Source organism: Juglans regia, chromosome 6 (genome assembly GCF_001411555.2).
Source record: "Juglans regia cultivar Chandler chromosome 6, Walnut 2.0, whole genome shotgun sequence".
NCBI lineage: Eukaryota > Viridiplantae > Streptophyta > Magnoliopsida > Fagales > Juglandaceae > Juglans > Juglans regia.
In genome coordinates this window covers 35,294,784-35,314,117 of record NC_049906.1, presented here as the reverse complement: position 1 = coordinate 35,314,117, position 19,334 = coordinate 35,294,784, and the positions used below count along the sequence as shown (strand labels likewise).

The 19,334-nt window shown below is 38.2% G+C and overlaps 1 protein-coding gene across 1 annotated transcript in view; it reads left to right on the top strand.

Annotated features, from left to right (window-relative positions):
• Nucleotides 1-4,363: 4,363 nt before the first annotated feature.
• Nucleotides 4,364-19,334, top strand: part of LOC108989521 — a 28,460-nt gene continuing 13,489 nt past the window's right edge. The window contains exons 1-8 of the mRNA XM_018963150.2: nt 4,364-4,494; nt 4,584-4,835; nt 5,170-5,229; nt 5,335-5,427; nt 6,230-6,458; nt 11,350-11,456; nt 18,505-18,567; nt 19,094-19,194. Coding sequence (XP_018818695.1) covers nt 4,489-4,494; nt 4,584-4,835; nt 5,170-5,229; nt 5,335-5,427; nt 6,230-6,458; nt 11,350-11,456; nt 18,505-18,567; nt 19,094-19,194 — 911 coding nt within the window. The 5' untranslated portion in view covers nt 4,364-4,488. The remainder of the gene's footprint in view (nt 4,495-4,583; nt 4,836-5,169; nt 5,230-5,334; nt 5,428-6,229; nt 6,459-11,349; nt 11,457-18,504; nt 18,568-19,093; nt 19,195-19,334) is intronic.

Genomic DNA, 19,334 nt, shown 5'->3' with positions numbered 1-19,334 from the left:
GGTGCACTTTGTGTACTCTTACTCAAACAATTGCGTTCCAATTTTGGTGAAGTCCAAGAACAACAAGGAAGACAAAACTAAGACTAGGGATGGCAAAGACTACAGACACCATGTAAAATCTGATGCTAATTTGAAGAAGAAGTGAGTAGAAAAAGAAGAGAAAGATATTGAGGAGAACGAAATGAGTAGGGTTTGGGTTAACGACAAGGTAAAAGATCAACATATAGGAAAATAAAAACGATATTGTTTAAAAACTTTCTTAAAAAGATTGAATGAATTCGGTCTTGTGGTTGTGGGGGCTCGAATGTGTCATGCGGGGTTTAAAAAATAATACCCCAACTGTTAGGCTACTCAACCTTCTATCATTTATATTACAATATAAAATATATTAAGTGTATTAATTGGAGTAGAGATTAACTTCAAATCGGTCGGGTGTCTATTTAACTTTTACACCTCCAGTAAAGTTCTAACACGTAGGGGACTTATTGAAATTACAGTGCACATCCATTCTACCATATCTCTTCTCCCTTCTCCCTCATCTCTTCCTTTGTCTCTCTTCTCACATCCATTTTCCTCTCCTTCAACTGAGGCCATTTTCATCTCCGTCGAACCCATCTCCGTCAAACCCATCGATCTGGAACCCACTCGAACTCACTCAAACTCACTCGAACTATAAGTTGTTTATTTGTTTATTCTGCATCTAAAAATATTTATCTTATGATATATTGTATTTTGTTTGTTCTACCAATAGACTTGATCTGGATAAACTATATTTGACCTTTGAGCACAGTTTTATAGAAAATGTATTAAGGAGCTGATTTTCCCCCTTCTTTAAACATTTCCAAGGCAATGGCCATAGGGGAACAAGCCGCATAGATATAAGAGATTTTTCGGAGCAAGCCTCTACACAGATATGTATAAATACAAGCGGTTCTCCCCTCTACATAGATCTCTCGGTGCTTGGTTCTCCCTTGTTTCGGAGCAAGAAAAGAAAAGCCTTTACACAGATCGTATTTTGCTGTAAAAAAAAAAAGAGTGAAGGAAGGTGGAGGGAGAGCAGGTAGGGGGGGTGGGGGAAGGGAGAGAGTGAAGAGCTGTAAAAAAATAAATTTTCACCTGTGTGCAAGTGTATGATGAATTTTACTGAACTGCCTACGTGGCAGCTTGTAATTTGTGGGTGTAAATTGAAGGAAAACACCTGACCGGTCTGTAGGCGCTCTCATTGGAGTATTTTTTAATTCTGATCTCCGACTCCGAACTTTGAATTTTTCAACTTTGACGGAGTTGGAGTTAAAGTCGAAGTTGGGGCAGGTGTCGGAGTTGCCAAAGTCTTTGCCCACTCTTACTCCCTTCATCATTGTTCCCTTGAAACTCAAGAGACACCTTGTGTATGAGTGTCATGTGGCGCCATCCCTATGCTAGTCGAATCACTCCTCCCTCTCTCTTATCCTTGTTTCCTCTTGGGAACTCAAAGAGTCATTGACCCACTAGCACATGGTTGCTAAGTGGCGTAGACCATGGGGGTGGCATGTGCATTTTCTTTTCCCACTCAATCAAAACTCACATCATCTTGTCAATAGGGAGTGGGTTGGCTGAAACCCTTATATAATGGGTCCTCCTTGTGACATGCGTGGGTCTCCTTCCTTAGGTCTCTTCATTGGTTTATTGGGACTCCCTTTTTTGTCAAAGTAATGCGTGAGATTTACATACTATAGGACTTATTTAGCATTGCTAAAAAAATTTAATTTCTCTCTTTTCTCAATGGTGGAACTTTATAAGTTTCCAAAAATTGAAGATACAAATCAAGAAATTGAATTTCAATTATTTGTGGAAACATATCAATTGGTAGAACCATTGATAAAAAAAAGAGATGCTGTATATGAATCGCTCACATATTCTTGTGAATTATATGTATCTGCAGGATTAATTTGAAAAAACAGTAGAGATATGCAAGAACAAAATTTTTTTATTGGAAACATTCCTCTAATGAATTCCTTGGAAACTTCTATAGTAAATGGAATATACAGAATTGTGATCAATCAAATATTGCAAAGCCATCTACGGTTTTCGAGATCCTAAAGAGTTGCCCATGCTCCACCATCGTCTTCACTAGTTGCTGATATATCAAAAGCCGCTTATGTTCCATTTCAAGTCATGCATGGGCCTTATGTGTAGTGGCTGCTGCCCACGTCTTGCTTGGGATCTACGTGCCTCTACACCTTTGTCGCTCCATCACCCATTCCCACCTTACTCTTGTATTCCTCGATTGTCGATATACCCATTTCAACCATCATCTTCCATAATCCTTGGGGTGCGAGGTCCACTCGTCTGTAACACAATGTAATTCCCTTTGAATTAAGTTCTTTGAAAGTCTGATCTTTAATTGCATTGTGCATTATCACAATATGTTGCTTCTTTTCAAAAAATTTAGAGCTCGTTATACTTTTACTAAAGATGAAGAGAGTTCCATGTAACAAAAAAAACTACGACTTCCATAATATTTTAGACAATTAAATCAATCTTTTTAACGATGATCATTTTCTTGATACCTAATCAAATAAGAAAACGTAGGACTAGACCATTAATTTGGCTTCATTTTCCATTTATTTTATTTTTGAGTGATTCTACCGTACCCTTAATTTATACCACTCATTTTGTTTTTTGATATGGCACCACATGTGACTTATTAATTTTTTTTAAAAAATATATATTAAAACCAAAATGACGCCTGAAAACATAAAAAAGATGAAGATGAAGATCCTAGATTTCCAATACCCTTTTTATGGTTGAGTTTTATTTATTTTTTTAAATTTTTTGGTGTCAAGTCAAGGGGACAAAATGAGAAGTATAAATTAGGATGTATAATAACATTACTGTTTTAATTAATGCAAATTTACCATGAAAAAACAAAGCAATGTCTTCAATTATCAGGTCATTCTATAAGCTAATTGGAGTCATTTTTTTAATAATTTTTTTGGAGCTTTTGTTTAAACTCGAGGCCCTAAAAGTAATTGAGAGCCATAGAAATACCGTACTAGTTTTATCTTTTCGTTTCTGCTAAAGTATTTAGAGTTATTGCTATTAGTATTAGACTTTGTATTTATCTCTATTGATGGGAATATTTTCTATAGGAGTAAACCGTATAATATTTATTGTTATTTATAAAATTCTCGATAAATTCTCTTTCCTTTTAGATGATTCAAACTCTTTTTTCTTCTTGAACAATCATACTTTTATCATTTAGGTCCATAAAACTTTGATAAGTGTAATTTGAATCGTAATATGTATGTATATGTATATATGTATATATATATATATATATATGTAGAAGTGCTACAACCATAAAGTGATTTCATAAAAATAAATTTATAAATTAATATTGTTTCACGGTGATATGTTAGATTTACTTTACAATAAAAATAACTTTACATTTTGAGTACCACATCAACTTACGCGAGTTTATGAGTTTACTTTTGTTAAATTATTTTGTGGTTAAAGCATTTCTCATATATCTATATGATTTATTTTATTATAAAGTCGGTATGTAGAACATACAATTCACATTACTTAAGACATTTTTGAAGTTGTTTTATGAATTTTAGAAAACACTTAAATAGCCTTAAAAGCTCTTTATTAAAAAAATTAAGTTGTTTGCGTGTTACATATTTAAGTACTTTTTAATTTCAAATAAGTTAAAAAATATGTTTGAATTATTTTGATACTTTTCCTCAAATTTTTCCTCAAACGTACTTTTTTAGATAATGTGAAATGTAATTCTAATTTTAAAAATACTGTCAATGAGTAAAAATACCTGTACAATTTTATGGATATGCTCATGATCTTTAAAAAAATAAAATGATTGTCATTTCTCTTTAATTTTTTTTTAAAATTTGTTTTCAAATAAACATAATATATTTGAAAGTATTTTAAACATATGGTTACAAAACAATATTTAACTTTTAAATAATAAAATTTATTACTTAAGTTATAAGCTATAAGCTTTAAAGCTATAAACTATATTTTTACCATGATCCCAAACATGCACTTAAATGGAAAAATTTGATATGTAATATTTAAATTTTAAAATTTATTTTCTAAATTAAATAATATCATATAAATATTTTACTAGATATACTCTACATACTGACTTGAGAATATAATTTTTATCGAAATTATATTTCTAGACAGTTTAAGTATTAATGTTGTGTTTTTTTTTTTTTTTTACCTTACAACATTGTTTTACATTTTATTTCTAAATTAAAGATGAAGTTAATTGATCCGAAATTAATTTAGTTATAAACAATAATAATTAAAAACTCAAAACAACGTTCGTTTACGAAATAAAAACGACGATTTTTTAATGCTCAAGAAAATGCGGTTTGCAGAAAATGGTTGTTCGTGTTCGTTCCTCTCCGCTTGACTGCTTACCCACAGACATATAATAGATTCTACCTTTTCTCCAATCACAAGCTCTCACAGAGGACTACTATGGCGGTAATTAGCTTCCTCAGATCCCAAAATCCTATTCCCATTTCTCTTTTTTTGTGAATTTTATATTTTACTTTGATCTGCCGTTGTGGCAGGATTCGACGGGGACGACGCTGATGGATCTGATAACGGCGGACCCTACTCCTGCTCCGGCGTCTTCCGGTGCGCCAGCTGCTCCGACTCCGGGTCCTTCTTCGGCTCAACCGACGGCGCTGGGGAAGCCGGCCACGGAGAAGAAGTCCAAGAGAGCCACGCTCATGCAGATCCACAGCGACACCGTTTCCGTTGCCAAGGCCGCTCTTAATCCCGTCCGCACCAACATCATGCCCCAGAAGCAGAAGAAAAAGGTGATCCCTTTTTCATCTCTCTTACTCTCGCCCTCGCTGGTAGCTGAGAAAGTGTGGAAAATCGAAATGTGTCATAGTTTATGCCGAATTCCGTGGAACGTTGAATTGCTCTTGTTTAAATTCTTTCTTTGCCTATTCTGTACTTTTACTGTCTGTTTAATCACTAAAAAAAATGCTGGATAACTGGATTTCTTGCACTTGTTACTTATCGGAAAAAAGAACTAAGATCTTTGAAATATCACAGGTTAAATGATTGCAGATTTCTCTTGTTAGTAAAATTTTCTTTTTGGTTGGATTGAATTGGTGCTTAATGCAGTTTGCTTCATCTTTATAGCCTGTTTCGTATTCACAACTGGCGAGGAGTATTCACGAATTGGCTGCATCATCTGATCAAGTAAATATCACCCTCCTAATATTTCTTAAGCTGACTTTTCTTTAGCTTGGAGATTCCTGAGTTTGTTATTGTTTTCTTCGTTTACCTTGACAAATTTGTGTGTAGAAAAGCTCTCAGAAGCAGTTGGTGCATCATGTATTTCCCAAACTTGCTGTGTACAATTCAGTCGACCCTTCATTGGCACCATCTCTTCTCATGGTATGAGTAATTCCTTGTTAGATTTCATTCCTTGTTTGTTTCTGTTGCAATTATTTTTTTCAAGCATAGCATTTTTATCTTTTGGCATAACTTAGGTCGAGTACAGTTTCTTCAATTGCCAGTTTCATCTTCTGTTGTGTGATGCGATATTGTTGAAACATATGATTCACAATGAACCGCAGTTTTAGGTGTCTTGGTACGTTTGACCATTTATTGGTTTGGAGATCTCTATATGAAATTTGTGGAATGGATAATTGTAACACCTTGAGTGTGCCTTTGCATTAATCTCATGGCATTTGGTTTTCTAGTTGTTTTAATTCAATAGGTTTGGGAATTGGGTGCTAGTGATTAAATGGACATAGAAATGAGATCATGCTCCTCCTTCATTCTATTCTACCTCAGCTTGCATGGAGGGTACTTTGGACATCAACTTCTATAGATCCCAAATTGTTATTTTTTATGTTGAAAATAACCAACTTTGCACCATGTATCTTAGTTTGAGATTATTTGGGAGTGAAGATTTTGTTGTTGTATCTTGTTACTGTATGTGTAGGGAGCTTCTGTTTCCATTGTAGAGCTTTTAATTATAGTTAGCATGCATCTTAAAGTGACTGTTTTAACATCTTTTTCTTGATAGCTTCTTTGAGAATATTAAGCTTGGTGGAGGCTGTGTAGGTATTGATTTGAGTGTATGCCACACTAGTTGTAGATCTTTTTATTGAGTTTATATAGTAACAACTTAACATTTTGCATTTATGATTTATGTATTTATCTCTCTTTTTGTATTTTCCCTTTTCTGCAGCTCAATCAGCAGTGTGAAGATAGGAGTGTTCTACGGTATGTATATTATTACTTGGCCAGAATTTTATCGGATACTGGAGCGCAAGGTTTAGGCACAGGTGGTGGGATCCCTACTCCAAATTGGGATGCTCTAGCTGACATTGATGCTGTTGGAGGGGTGACAAGAGCTGATGTTGTACCGCGAATAGTCGAACAGCTTACAGCAGAGGCATCCAATGCTGATGCTGAGTGTAAAGTCATTTCTTAGTTAACATTTCATATGAATTCATTTCCAGCTTCTGGTTTCCCTAACCATTACATCTCCATTTTATTATTGTTTATAGGATTCTTTGAAAACTCAACACCTGTATAGTTCTGTTTAGAGAGGATTTAGTTTTGTCATTTCCTAAGAACAAATTTTTCTTTGTAAGTAACTTCGCAAGAATAAATTAATTTGTTATAATCTTCCTTTCTGTGCTTGGTTAGAGATTTATCTGTGCTAAATGCAAAATAATGTAATGAATTAATCTTTAGATGTTGGGGTTTGATTTGAACTTTGTCTAATTAGGATTTTATTATCAGTAAAACAAGGATTTTATTGATGAGATATATAGGCATAGCCCAAGCACATGGGACATATACAAGAGTGACACCTAAGCACTTTTTCTATTTAGGAATTATGCTTACAACTTACAAATATAATAGACACCAACTGAAACTGTTCGTATTTATATTTTTTACTTAAAGGCCTGGAGGATAGGGTGATTGAAACTGCCAAGTCTTGTTTTTAAATGATTGTTGGTGTGAGCAGTCCCTTTGAGGAAGGGAAGTTTTGGGACAAATATACGAGGCTGCCCTGGTTATTGTTGTTGAGTCATTACCTTCCAACCAGACACAGAAAGTTCCGATTTCTGTTGAGGAAGTTATGGGTGGGTCAAATGAGGTGTTCTTCATGCCGGGAATGGAGAAAGTGGATTCTGTCATGGCGGGAATGGATTCTATTGTGGGAAAGGAGATAAGGCCAATAGGGGAGGGTACTAGTTTGTTGAGTTTTTTTGTAGACTCTGAGGGCAGTGAGGAGGAGGAGATGGATAGCCCGTCACCCTTACAGATGCTCCCACCTCATATTGCACCTCGAGCATCAGATTGGGTATTAAAAAAAGTAGATGAGCTTCGTGGTTGGGTGGGACTTTCCTGTGATGGCTATGAAGACCAATTCATGGCTCTCCTAGTAGCCGTGGAAGCCGGTTGATCTACAGTAATGAAGTCAGTTGTTAGAAAGGAGAGAGAGTTGAAATGATTGCAATACTACATTAACTACGATAATAAGGAGGGAACTTCAGGGAGAGATAGAGCAAAAGGGAGGGACACTTCTTTTGTTAATGAAGCTTAAAATTCTGTCTTTGAATGTGAGAGGGATCAGTGACTTGAATAAATGCCTACGTATTAGATCCTTTCTCCGAAGTTGAAAAGTTGACATTGTTTGCCTACAAGAAACTAAACTGGCAATCATTTCTCTTCGTATCATTAGGAATTTGTGGGGTTGTTTTCAAGTGGGATGGCATTTTTTACCATCCAATGGAGCATCCAGGGGCATACTAGTAATGTGGGATAAAAGAGTAGTGGAAAATATGGAAGATTTCTTGGGGGATTATGTGGTGGCATGCTCATTTAAGAATGTCATGGATGGCTATCAGTGGGTTTTTGCAAGTGTTTATGGGCCTAATCTTGACCCGTCACGAAGCTTTTTATGGGATTAGTTGGCCGGTATTAGCAGCATATGGGACTTACCTTGGTGTATTGGAGGTGATTTCAACGTCACTCGTTTCCCGAGTGAGAGATCGCGTGTTTCGGGTTTCAACTCACCCATGGTAGATTTTTCTAACTTCATTTCTGAACAGAATTTATAGGATATTCCTCTAGCAGGTGGTTCCTTCACTTGGTCTAGCAACCGAGATCTTCCATCTTGATCAAGGATAGACAGATTTCTAATCTCACCGGAATAGGTGACACTATCCGGATCTCATTCAGAAGACTACCCAAGTTGTGTTCAGATCACCTTGACCACCATTGTCTTATTCTGTCCCAAAAACCCTCTGACTTCAACCACATGTTCTCAAATTTGAAGTACCTTGATAATGATAGCTATACGCTAGCTTGCAAATTAAAGTCTTTGAGTGGAATACACAAGAGTTTGGTAATGTGGAAAGTCAAAAACCTGTTCTAATGGAGGAGCTTAAGAGTTTGGAGGGTGTGGAAGAGGAGATAGGGTTCTTTTTGAAACCGAGTGGGCCCGCAAATCCCAAGTGATTGTGGACATCGAACGGATGTCTCTTTTGGAAGAAATATCGTGACGACAGAAATTACGAGCATTATGGTTGAAGGAAGAGGATAGATGCACCAAGTTTTTTCACCAAGTGGCCAACTCACATAGACGGAACAATGCTATAGATACTCGGTTGATAGATGGGGTGGTCTCATCTAACCATATTGAGATCTCAGACCACATTGTCAATTATGATGATAAGTTGTTTTCGGAACAATTTGTGTGGAGGCCTAGACTTGACAGGCTAGTTTTTGATGTTCTTGACTCGTAGGTTGTGGAATGTCTCGAAAGGCCTTTTGAGGAGGTAGAGGTCAGGTCGGTGGTCAAGGGTATGGCGGGCGATAAAGCTCTAGGTCCCGATGGCTTCTCCATGGCCTTTTTTCAGACTTGTTGGGAAGTGCTTAAAGATGATATCATGGAGGTTTTCCATGAATTTCATGGAAGCGGGTGGTTCGAGAAAAGTCTTAATGCAACTTTCTTAGCACTCATTCCCAAAAAGCCCGGTGCCGTAGAAGTGAACGATTTTCGTTCCATTAGTTTGGTGGGTGGGCTATATAAAATTTTATCCAAAGTATTGGTGAACAGATTAAGCAAGGTGATGGAAAGCTTGATTTCGAAGCGCCTCAAAATGCATTTGTTCAAGGGAGGCAAATCCTTGACTCGGTACTTATAGCCAATGAATGTCTGGAGAGTCGTATTAAATCGGGAGATCCGAGACTCCTATGTAAGTTAGAGGAGAAAGTACAATCACGTCAATTGGAATTTCCTAATTTATATGCTTGAGAGATGCGGCTTTGGCATTAAATGGTGTTCCTGGATCCATCATTGTATCTCTACGGCCTGTTTCTCCTCTTCTCTTTATTTTTGTGATGGAAGCTTTCAGCAAGATGATTTTAGGGGCGGTAGAGGGAGGGTTCATATCAGGATTCTCAGTGGGAGAGGCAAGTTCAAGTTCGCTTAACATTTCTCACCTATTGTTTGCTGATGATACACTAATCTTTTGTGAGGCTAGACATGAGCAAATTCAAGCATTGAGGGCTTTATTATTATGTTTTGAATCCATGTCAGGCTTGAAGGTGAATTTGGCTAAATCATAGGTAGTTCCAGTGGGGTATGTACCCAATGTGGAGAGTCTGGCATCCATCTTGGAGTGCAAGATATCTCAGTTGCCCATGAAATATCTCGGCTTTCCGCTGGGTGTGACGTTCAAATCGAAATCTATATGGGATGATGTACTAGAAAAAATGGAGAGGAAATTAGCTGGTTGGAAGCGGATGTACTTATCCAAAGGAGGTCGGGTAACTCTCATAAAAAGCACTCTCTCTAACTTAACAACATATTTACTCTCATTATTTCCGCTCCCCGCCAAGGTGGCTCATCGCATGGAGAAACTTCAACGTGATTTCCTTTGGGGAGGGTTCAAGGATGAGTTTAAATTTCACTTGGTGAAATGGGCCACAATTTGCTCCCCCATCAAAGAAGGAGGATTGGGTAATACGGAATTTGAAATCTTTCAATCAAGCCTTGCTTGGCAAATGATTATGGAGATATCACCAAGAACAGGAGGCCTTGTGGCGGACCGTCATTGCTTTGAAGCACAAGGAATCATGGGGAGGGTGGTGTTCTAATGAGGTGAGTGGACCTTATGGAGTTGGGCTTTGGAAACATATTAGAAGAGGGTGGGACATTTATGTAGCACATACTTGCTTCATGGTAAAATTTTGGCATGACTTATGGTGGGGTGATCGGGCACTCAAAGATGTCTTTCCACAAGTTTATAGCTTAGCAAGAAGGAAAGAAGCATCAATAGCAGATTTAGTTATCTTCTCCAATGACCATTCCCAATGGAACCTCACTTTTCATAGAGATGCACAAGATTGGGAGATGGAGGACTTTTTGGCATTTTTTGACCTTGTGTACTCCACTCATGTGTCGGGAGAAGGTGAAGACAAGATATATTGGCATCCCTTTAAGAAGGGAGTTTTTACGGCCCGTTCTTTCTATCATTCTTTGAACATGCACAACTCAGCCCCGTTCTCATGGAAGAGCATTTGGAAGACAAAGGCACCTCAAAAGGCAGCTTTTTTGTATGAACAGCCTCTTTGGGGAAGATTCTTACTATAGATAACCTAAGGAAACGTGGCATTATAGCTATGATATTCTATGAATTGGTGTTACATGTATAAGAAGTGCGGTGAGTCTGCTGACCATCTATTACTACATTGTGAGATTACCATGACTTTGTGGACCGAAGTCTTAGCACAATTGGGGTTAGCGTGGGTGATGCCGGAAAGGGTATGTGATTTTTTAGCCTCCTGGAGAGGTATTAGGAGCAAATCTCAAATTGCGTCCATATGGAAGATGTTACCTAGTTGCCTATGGTGGTGCATCTGGAGGGAGTGGAACGCAAGATGTTTTGAAGATCAAGAGAGATCAATGGAAGAGCTTAGAATTTTGTTTTTCAACACTTTACTTCATTGGTCGATTGTAATTGATTTTCATGGCAGACATTTGCATGATTTACTTGTATCTCTAAACTAGACATAAACTTGCTCATGTATATGTTCCGTATACTTGGACATTTTTTTCTCTCTTTGGATCAATAAAAATTTGAAAAAAATGGTAATATAAGTGTAATTTTATTTTACAGTTTGAGATAAGAGATTGCTTTCTAAAAGGAAATAAAATGATTTATTCCCCACCATCTAGTCTTTCCATGCAGAGTAATTGGTTGCTACTTTTATGGTTGAAATTTGAGTCCTATTTGAAGTGGCTATAGATAATGATTTGCTTTTGTTCCTTCATCATTTCTGTAGTTCATGCACGGAGATTGCAGGCTTTAAAGGCTCTTACATATGCTCCTTCAAGCAACTTTGACATTTTGTCGAGATTGTATGAAATTGTATTTGGCATACTTGATAAGGTTTGTCCGATTGTTTCTTTTATAAATATGTACCGAGAATGCTACTCTCTTTACTATTCTTTGTAGACTTGTAATTACTAGAGGCTTATATGTGTATTATCTTAAAAGTTTTTATAAAAATATTTTATTCTTGTGTTGGAAGAACATAGTTTGGTACTTCGCCAGGTTGGCCTCTATTGCGTGTAGGATAACAATATCCCAAAAGATCACGGTTATATAAAACTTAATACACACTTTACATTCACACCCTCCCTGGGTCAACTCACCCAGCTGCTCATGGAGCCCAGAGCAAAACCTACAATCATGAGCCTTGAATGAGTGGAAGAAAACGGGCGGGGGGGTTGGTACCAAGACATAAACAGCCAGGTTTTAATACCTTGTTGGATAACTAATTGTTTGAAAAGCTTAAGGTGATGGGAACGTCTATCATGTTCCACACAAACTATGCTTTTGGTTGTTGGGGATGATGCTTACGTTTTGTGGTTTGTTATCTAGCTTGAGGCGACCTAGAGACTTTTGATGAGTGTCAAAGGTGATGGAAACCCAATGATTAAATGAATTTGATTTTTTCATTGAGAAATTGTAGAAGCTTTTGAGTTGAGAACTTAAGATTTATATGATCAAGTGGCGTATTCTCATTGCTAAGATTTATTATGATCAAGTGGCGTATTCAAAATCATTGCCAAAATTTATATGAAAAAGGAGCACACTTTTTAGGGCAGGTTTGGGGGGTGAGATGAGAATTTTGTGTTTTGTTTTAGTGTTTAAAATATTATGTTTTAGTATTATTATTGTATTGAGATTTGAAAAAGTTGAATTGTTTATTATATTTTGTATGGAAATTTGAAAAATGTGTAATGATGAGATGAGATGAGATGAGAATTTTGTGTCTCATCCCACCCCCCAAACCTGCCCTTAGTTTTCTTTTGAAAACAGAATAAAGTTTAAGAAGATCAAGTGGATAGTGGATTCAGTCACTGCTGGATAAATATAAGGTGAATGACTTAGGTGTCTGATGTGATCAGAGGAAGTTCGTTGCTTAATTAGGTCTGTCTATTACTTTTTTTTGATAAGTAAAAATAAGACTTTATTAAAAAAAAAGTAATAGACAGACCTAATTAAGCAACGAACTTCCTTTGATCACTTCCTCTGATGTGATCAGAGGAAGTTCGTTGCTTAATTAGGTCTGTCTATTACTTACAACAATGAATGGCATCTTGTAATTGCAGAAAATGAGAGCACCATGATTTATTTATTTATTCATTCGTTGAATGAAATAGGCAAAGCCCATGTACACAGGAAGTATACAAAAGAAACATCTAATTATATTCTAGGATTATGAAATGAAAACAAAAACTCATGAACAGTCCCTCCATTAAGTACAATAGATGAAAACCATTTAGGCAAGGAAAACACAATAAGTTTCCAGATTTCCTCTACAGTACGCTCCTTGTTGTTAAAATACCGCTCATTCATTTCCATCCAAATACACCACATAATGCACAAATGAATCATTTTCCACGCAGCTGCCACTTGAGAATAACTATGAGGCCTATTCCAACACGCAAGTAAGTCAACCACTTTTTTAGGCATTACCCAAACCTGCCCTGCTCTACTAAACACAGCATCCCATAACACCTTAGCCACCTCACAATGTAAAAGTAAATGATTCACCGATTCACCATATTTCTTACACATGAAGTACCACTCCATAACAATCATGCCACGCTTTCTCAAATTATCAATTGTCAGAATATTCCCAAGTGATGCTGTCCAAATAAAAAAGGCAACCTTGGATGGCACATAAACTCTCCAAATACTCTTCCACGGAAAAGAAAGGTGATGCTGAACAGTCAACACCTTATAGTATGATCAAACATAAAACTTTTTACTCGTCGTATGCTTCCATAAATTCGATCCCTCTAATTTCTTCCAATATCCAGAGAATACAACAACCTGAAAAAATTTGCAACTTCATCAAATTCCCCATCCTGAAGAGCTATAATAAAACTAACATCCCATTGCACAACTCCATTAGAACGAATCAACAAATCTGAAACGGAAGCCTGCTGAAAGCACCATGATAACTTTGTGATGAAAAAGTTACTATGTTTTTGAATGGAGAATGCTGAAATGCATTCTAATGCCAGAAGGTGTAAGAATGGAGTACAATTTGGAATAGTTAGCAGCAGAAACCCAGCCCAGTTTTCGTGCCGGAAAGCCTTCCGATGGCGGAGGTAGCACAGAAACCGCCGACGACAGCTGTAGAGATCGCCGACGAGGCCACCGACGAGGCGTCAAAGGTGTTCTGTGCACAAAAGGAGCTCGAAATCCGGGAGTATGCGACCCAGACTTTACCGACTTCTTTGGAAGGCATGGGGATGGTTCCGGCGAAGCTATCTGTCAAACCCTTAGAGGTTTCCGAGTCGGAGGTTGGGGATGAGGAGTCCGAGGATTTCATGCACTCGGTGGAGGATGATTTAGCCCTCTCTGAGGCGTGTGATCAGTTGGGTTTAGAGGATTTTTCTGTGGGGGAGGATTTTCAGAATTTCCAGAGTAACAATCCTATCCCATTGAACTATTGTTTTCCAAATCAAGCTTCAGACTGGGTATTACATAAGGTGAAAGAGATTCAACATTTTGTGGGGATTAGTTGCGAGGGGTATGAAGAGCAGTTCATAGCATTGTTAACTGCTATGGAAGTTGGGAATCAGCAGAAAAAAAAGGGGGACTTGAAGCAAAATCAGGAGCTCAAAAGGTTGATGTGGTCGATGAATTCGGAGGGTAGTCCTAGTAGGAGTAGGGTAAAAGGGAAGGGGACGTTTGTTCATAAATGAAGCCAAAAATTGTGTCTTGGAATGTCCGCGGTCTTAATGAGGTAGAAAAGCGTACTCGAATTCGACACTTACTTCGTGAGTGGAAAGCGGACATCGTTTGTTTACAAGAAACAAAGCTGAAGTTAATCAATAGGAGGATTGTGAGGAGTATATGGAGTAATAATTATGTAGATTGGGTGTATTTGGCTTCTTCGGGGGCATCGGGAGGAGTAATATTGTTATGGGATAGGCGGGTGGTGGAGAAAGTAGAGGACTATATAGGGAATTATATGGTAGCGTGCTCTTTTAGAAGTGTGGTGGATGGTTTCTTGTGGGCTTTTGCAGGGGTTTATGGGCCCAATTTAGACGTGGATAGAAGATTATTGTGGGAAGAGCTTGCTGGGGTTCATTGCTGGTGGGAACTCCCTTGGTGTATTGGGGGTGATTTTAATGTTGCTCGATTCCAAAGTGAAAGTTTTGGAAATAGAAGATTGAGGCCAGCAAATTTGGAGTTCTCAGAGTGCATCTTTGACCTAAACCTGATAGATCTGCCACTAGCAGGGGGTCTTGCTACATGGTCTAATAATAATACATGGACTCGATTGGATCGGTTCCTGATTTCACCAGAGTGGGAAAGCCAGTATCCGAACGTATGGCAAAAGCGGTTGGGCCGGTTAAGCTCGGATCATTGGCCTATCTTACTGGATTGTGGAGGTATTCAGAGTAGTAGACGGTATTTTAAGTTTGAGAATATGTGGTTGAAATCAGAAGGTTTTGTGGAGAGGGTCAAACAGTGGTGGATTTCTTATCAGTTTGAGGGTACACCCAGCTTTATTTTAGCAAATAAGCTGAAAGTTTTAAAAAGAGATCTAAGAATATGGAATAAACAGTCTTTCGGTAATGTGGAGGAGAACAAAAACACCAAGTGGATGGAAATACAGGAGTTAGAAAGACTACAGGAGGGGAGGCCTCTTACTGAAGAAGAACAAGCACATAAAACTTTGTTGGGCACAGATCTTGAGAGGATAATATTGCAGGAGGAAATGTCTTGGCGCCAAAAGTCAAGAGCATTATGGTTAAAGGAAGGGGATCGGAGCACGAGGTATTTCCATAGTATTGCAAACTCGCACAGAAGAAACAATAACATTGAGGTGTTGAAAATTGAGGGGGTGGAGCGTAGAGAAAAAGAGGTTATCAAAGAACATGTGGTTGATTTTTTTGAAAAGATACTTACTGAACAGGAGGGGTAGAGGCCTACTCTTGATGGGTTGGTGTTTAACATTATTGAACCAGGGGATGTGGTCAGGATGGAGAGGGCTTTTGATGAGGAAGAGGTTCTTAATGTAGTAAGAAAAATGGTAAAAGACAAGGCTCTCGGACCGGATGGTTTCTCTATGAGTTTCTTCCAAGAATGCTGGCAGGTGATTAAAGAAGATCTTATGAAGGTGTTTCAGGAGTTGTTCTCGTTTGGAAAATTTGAGAAAAGTCTTAATTCCACGTTTCTTGCATTGATTCCTAAAAAGGCCGGGGCTATTGAGATCTCGGATTTTCGGCCTATCAGCTTAGTGAATGGAGTGTACAAGATTATCTCAAAAGTGCTTGCAAATCGCTTAAGTGAGGTTCTAGGAAAAGTTGTGACTAAGCCTCAAAATGCCTTTGTTAAAGGAAGACAGATCCTCGATGCGGTCCTAATTGCCAATGAATGTTTGGATAGCAGAATGAAGGAGGGAAACTCAGGTATTATGTGCAAATTGGATATGGAAAAGGCGTATGACCATGTTAATTGGGATTTCCTCTTACATCTTTTGAGTAGATGTGGTTTTGGTGAAAGGTGGAGGTCATGGATTAGGTGGTGTATCTCTACAGTACGGTATTCTGTTTTGATCAATGGCAGCCCTGAGAGTTTCTTTCAGAGTTCTCGTGGGCTGAGGCAAGGGGATCCGTTATCTCCTTTACTTTTTGTTATTGTGATGGAGGCTCTAAGCAGGATGATCTCGGCCTTGTCGGCTAATGGTTTTGTTAGGGGCTTCCAAATTGGTTCTCCAACCAGGGACATTACTACCATTTCTCACTTGTTGTTTGCAGATGATACGCTTATTATGTGCGAAGCTGATCGGGACCAGGTGCGGGCTGTCAAGGCGTGTCTACTGTGTTTTGAAGCAGTGTCTGGTCTAAAAGTGAACTATGATAAATCCGAGATGGTACCGATTGGAGAGGTTCAGAATATTAGGGAGTTGGCTGACACGCTGGGTTGTAAGATAAAGTCTTTTCCTACGACTTACCTGGGATTACCTTTGGGTATAGCTCCGAGGGCAAGCTCGATTTGGGACACAGTAATTGAAAAAATAGAAAGGAAACTGGCAGGGTGGAAGAGAATGTACTTGACAAAAGGGGGTCGGATTACTTTGATTAAAAGCACACTTTCTAATCTACCTACTTATTTCTTATCTTTATTCCCTATTCCGGCAAGTGTGGCGAGACGTCTTGAGAAGTTACAGAGAGATTTTCTGTGGGGTGGAATGGGAGATGAGTTTAAATTTCATCTGGTCAAATGGGAGAAGGTATGCCATCCTATCTCCAATGGTGGTTTGGGTATCAGAAATATGCAGCTGTTTAACCGGGCGTTACTTGGCAAATGGTTGTGGAGATATACCAAGGAGCCAGAAGCCCTATGGAGAAATGTGATAGAAAATAAATATGGTGGTTTAGGGGAAGGTTGGTGTTCTAGAGAAGTTAGAGGGACACATGGAAGGGGGCTATGGAAGTATATTAGAAAAGGGTGGGAGGTTTTTTATCGACACACGAGATTTCAGGTAGGGTCAGGTGCCAGGATCAGATTTTGGAAGGATACATGGTGTGGTAACAGTGCCCTAAAAGAGTTGTTTCCTATTCTTTTCCAGATAGCAAGTGCCAAAGAAGCTACAGTGGCGGAGGTCATGGGTATTTCAGAAAGGGGTATCCACTGGAATATTAATTTCAACCGGGCGGCACAGGATTGGGAGTTGGAGATCTTTGCAGAATTTTATAGTTATCTATACTCTTTTAATCCTAATACCCAGCATGAGGATAGCCTCTGGTGGATTCCTGTAGGAAAAGGGGTTTTCACTGTTCGGTCCTATTATAAGGTCCTTACACAAGCGCCAGGGGCACAGTTTCCCTGGAAAAGGCTCTGGCGACACAAGGCCCCTCCAAAAGCTTCTTTCTTTCTGTGGACAGCGGCATTAGGCAAGATCCTTACTACAGATAATCTGAGAAAGAAGAGGATAATTATCGTAGACTGGTGTTGTATGTGTAAAGGAGGAGGTGAGGCGGTAAATCATTTACTCTTGCATTGTGAGGTAGCTAGGGCGCTCTGGAATGAGGTATTCCAAAGGATGGATCTTGCTTGGGTTATGCCGGAATCCGTGGTGGATATATTGGCGTGTTGGACATTTATTCGAGGTGGGCATCAAATCAAAGAGATTTGGAAGATGATTCCTATTTGTATCATGTGGTGCTTATGGCAAGAGCGAAATGAGAGGACGTTTGAAGACAAGAAGAGATCGATGGAAGAACTAAAAATTTTCTTTTTTAGGACTCTTTGTACTTGGGCCATTGCTGTCTTTAATGGCATGGAACTTCATGATTTCCTAGTTTCTAACATGCCTTTGTAAATAGGGCATACATTATTGTAACTGGCAGTTGTTGCCTTTTTGTTAATAATATTTATCTTACTTATCAAAAAAAAAGTAAATACATATAAAAAAAGGTAGCAGCAGCAGCAAATAAAAAACCTCTACTTGCCCTCTATGTGATGATATCTTGTGCTTCTGTATCAATAGTGCCCTCATCTATTGTCTGCACTGAGTTTAAATCGATTGTTTAGGAAGCCCTAGGAGGTTCTGGTTATAATTTGTTTGATGCCATGCTTTGGATTTCAGGAGTTATGTTAGGTAGTTATGATGGGTGGTTAATTCAGAAAACTTCCATGTATCTCTAGCATGGATGTGAAGAAAGTGACACTATTGACAATTGGTGTTACTATACATGTGAATGAGTTGCACGTTGCATGGATAATTATTTGACATTGATATAATCTCACCTTTGACATAAGTTAGACATTTCAATTGTGTTCCTGTTCATTAAGTTAGTTTTTTTCCATGACGTATTATTATGTTCATTACATTATTGTAGTTTCATGGAAATTATGCTTCAAGTTCTCTTGTTTTTAGTGTTAATATATGGATTTGCAGGTAGCTGATGGCCCACAAAAACGTAAGAAAGGCGTGTTTGGGGCTAAAGGTGGTGATAAGGAGGTAATAGTAATTCACCATAAGTTTCTCTATTTGCTGTGTGTTTTATCATGTCATTGGATTGCATGTTTTTTTGTGATTTTCTAGGTACCTCAATGATTAATATGATAGCTTGCCAGCAAAAAAGTATAATGATAGTATCTTGAGATTTCTAGCACCAAGTCTGGGAACCAGTTTCTTTTCATTTTTGTTTCTGATGATGCTTATGATCATTGGAAAGGGGTTACTACTGATAGCGTGTTAATTCAACAATGAGTTAGCAAAGGTGTTGGACTTCTACTAGCTGAATTTTGCTATAATTGTGTGGATAGCGGATTTTGGTTTGGTTTAGTCAGTGACATTTTTTCTACTAATTTTACCATCCATGTTATTGCATGCATGCATGTCTGATTGTCTCGCAGACTTGTTCATTGGCATCCTATGCTTTCTGTTTATTCTCTATACTTATCTTTAGACGATATGCTCTTATCTGTTTGGTTTTCGTAGATGATCACTGGATGCTATTTTATGCACTTCTTTTAATTGTTAGTTTGTCATTCGGAGTAATTTGCAATATGCTGCACTAAGTGCTTTGAGAAGACTTCCTCTGGATCCTGGAAATCCCGCATTTCTTCATCGTGCTGTACAGGGGTAAGTTGTTCATTCTTTCACTGATTGTTTTTAAGGTGTTGGATTTCCTCTTGCAAGGTTATGGTGGGACACTTGAAGCAGTGACATAGTGGGTTTTGATGGTGAACAGAAGTTTTTCTTTGTGGATTTTGTTCTTTCAT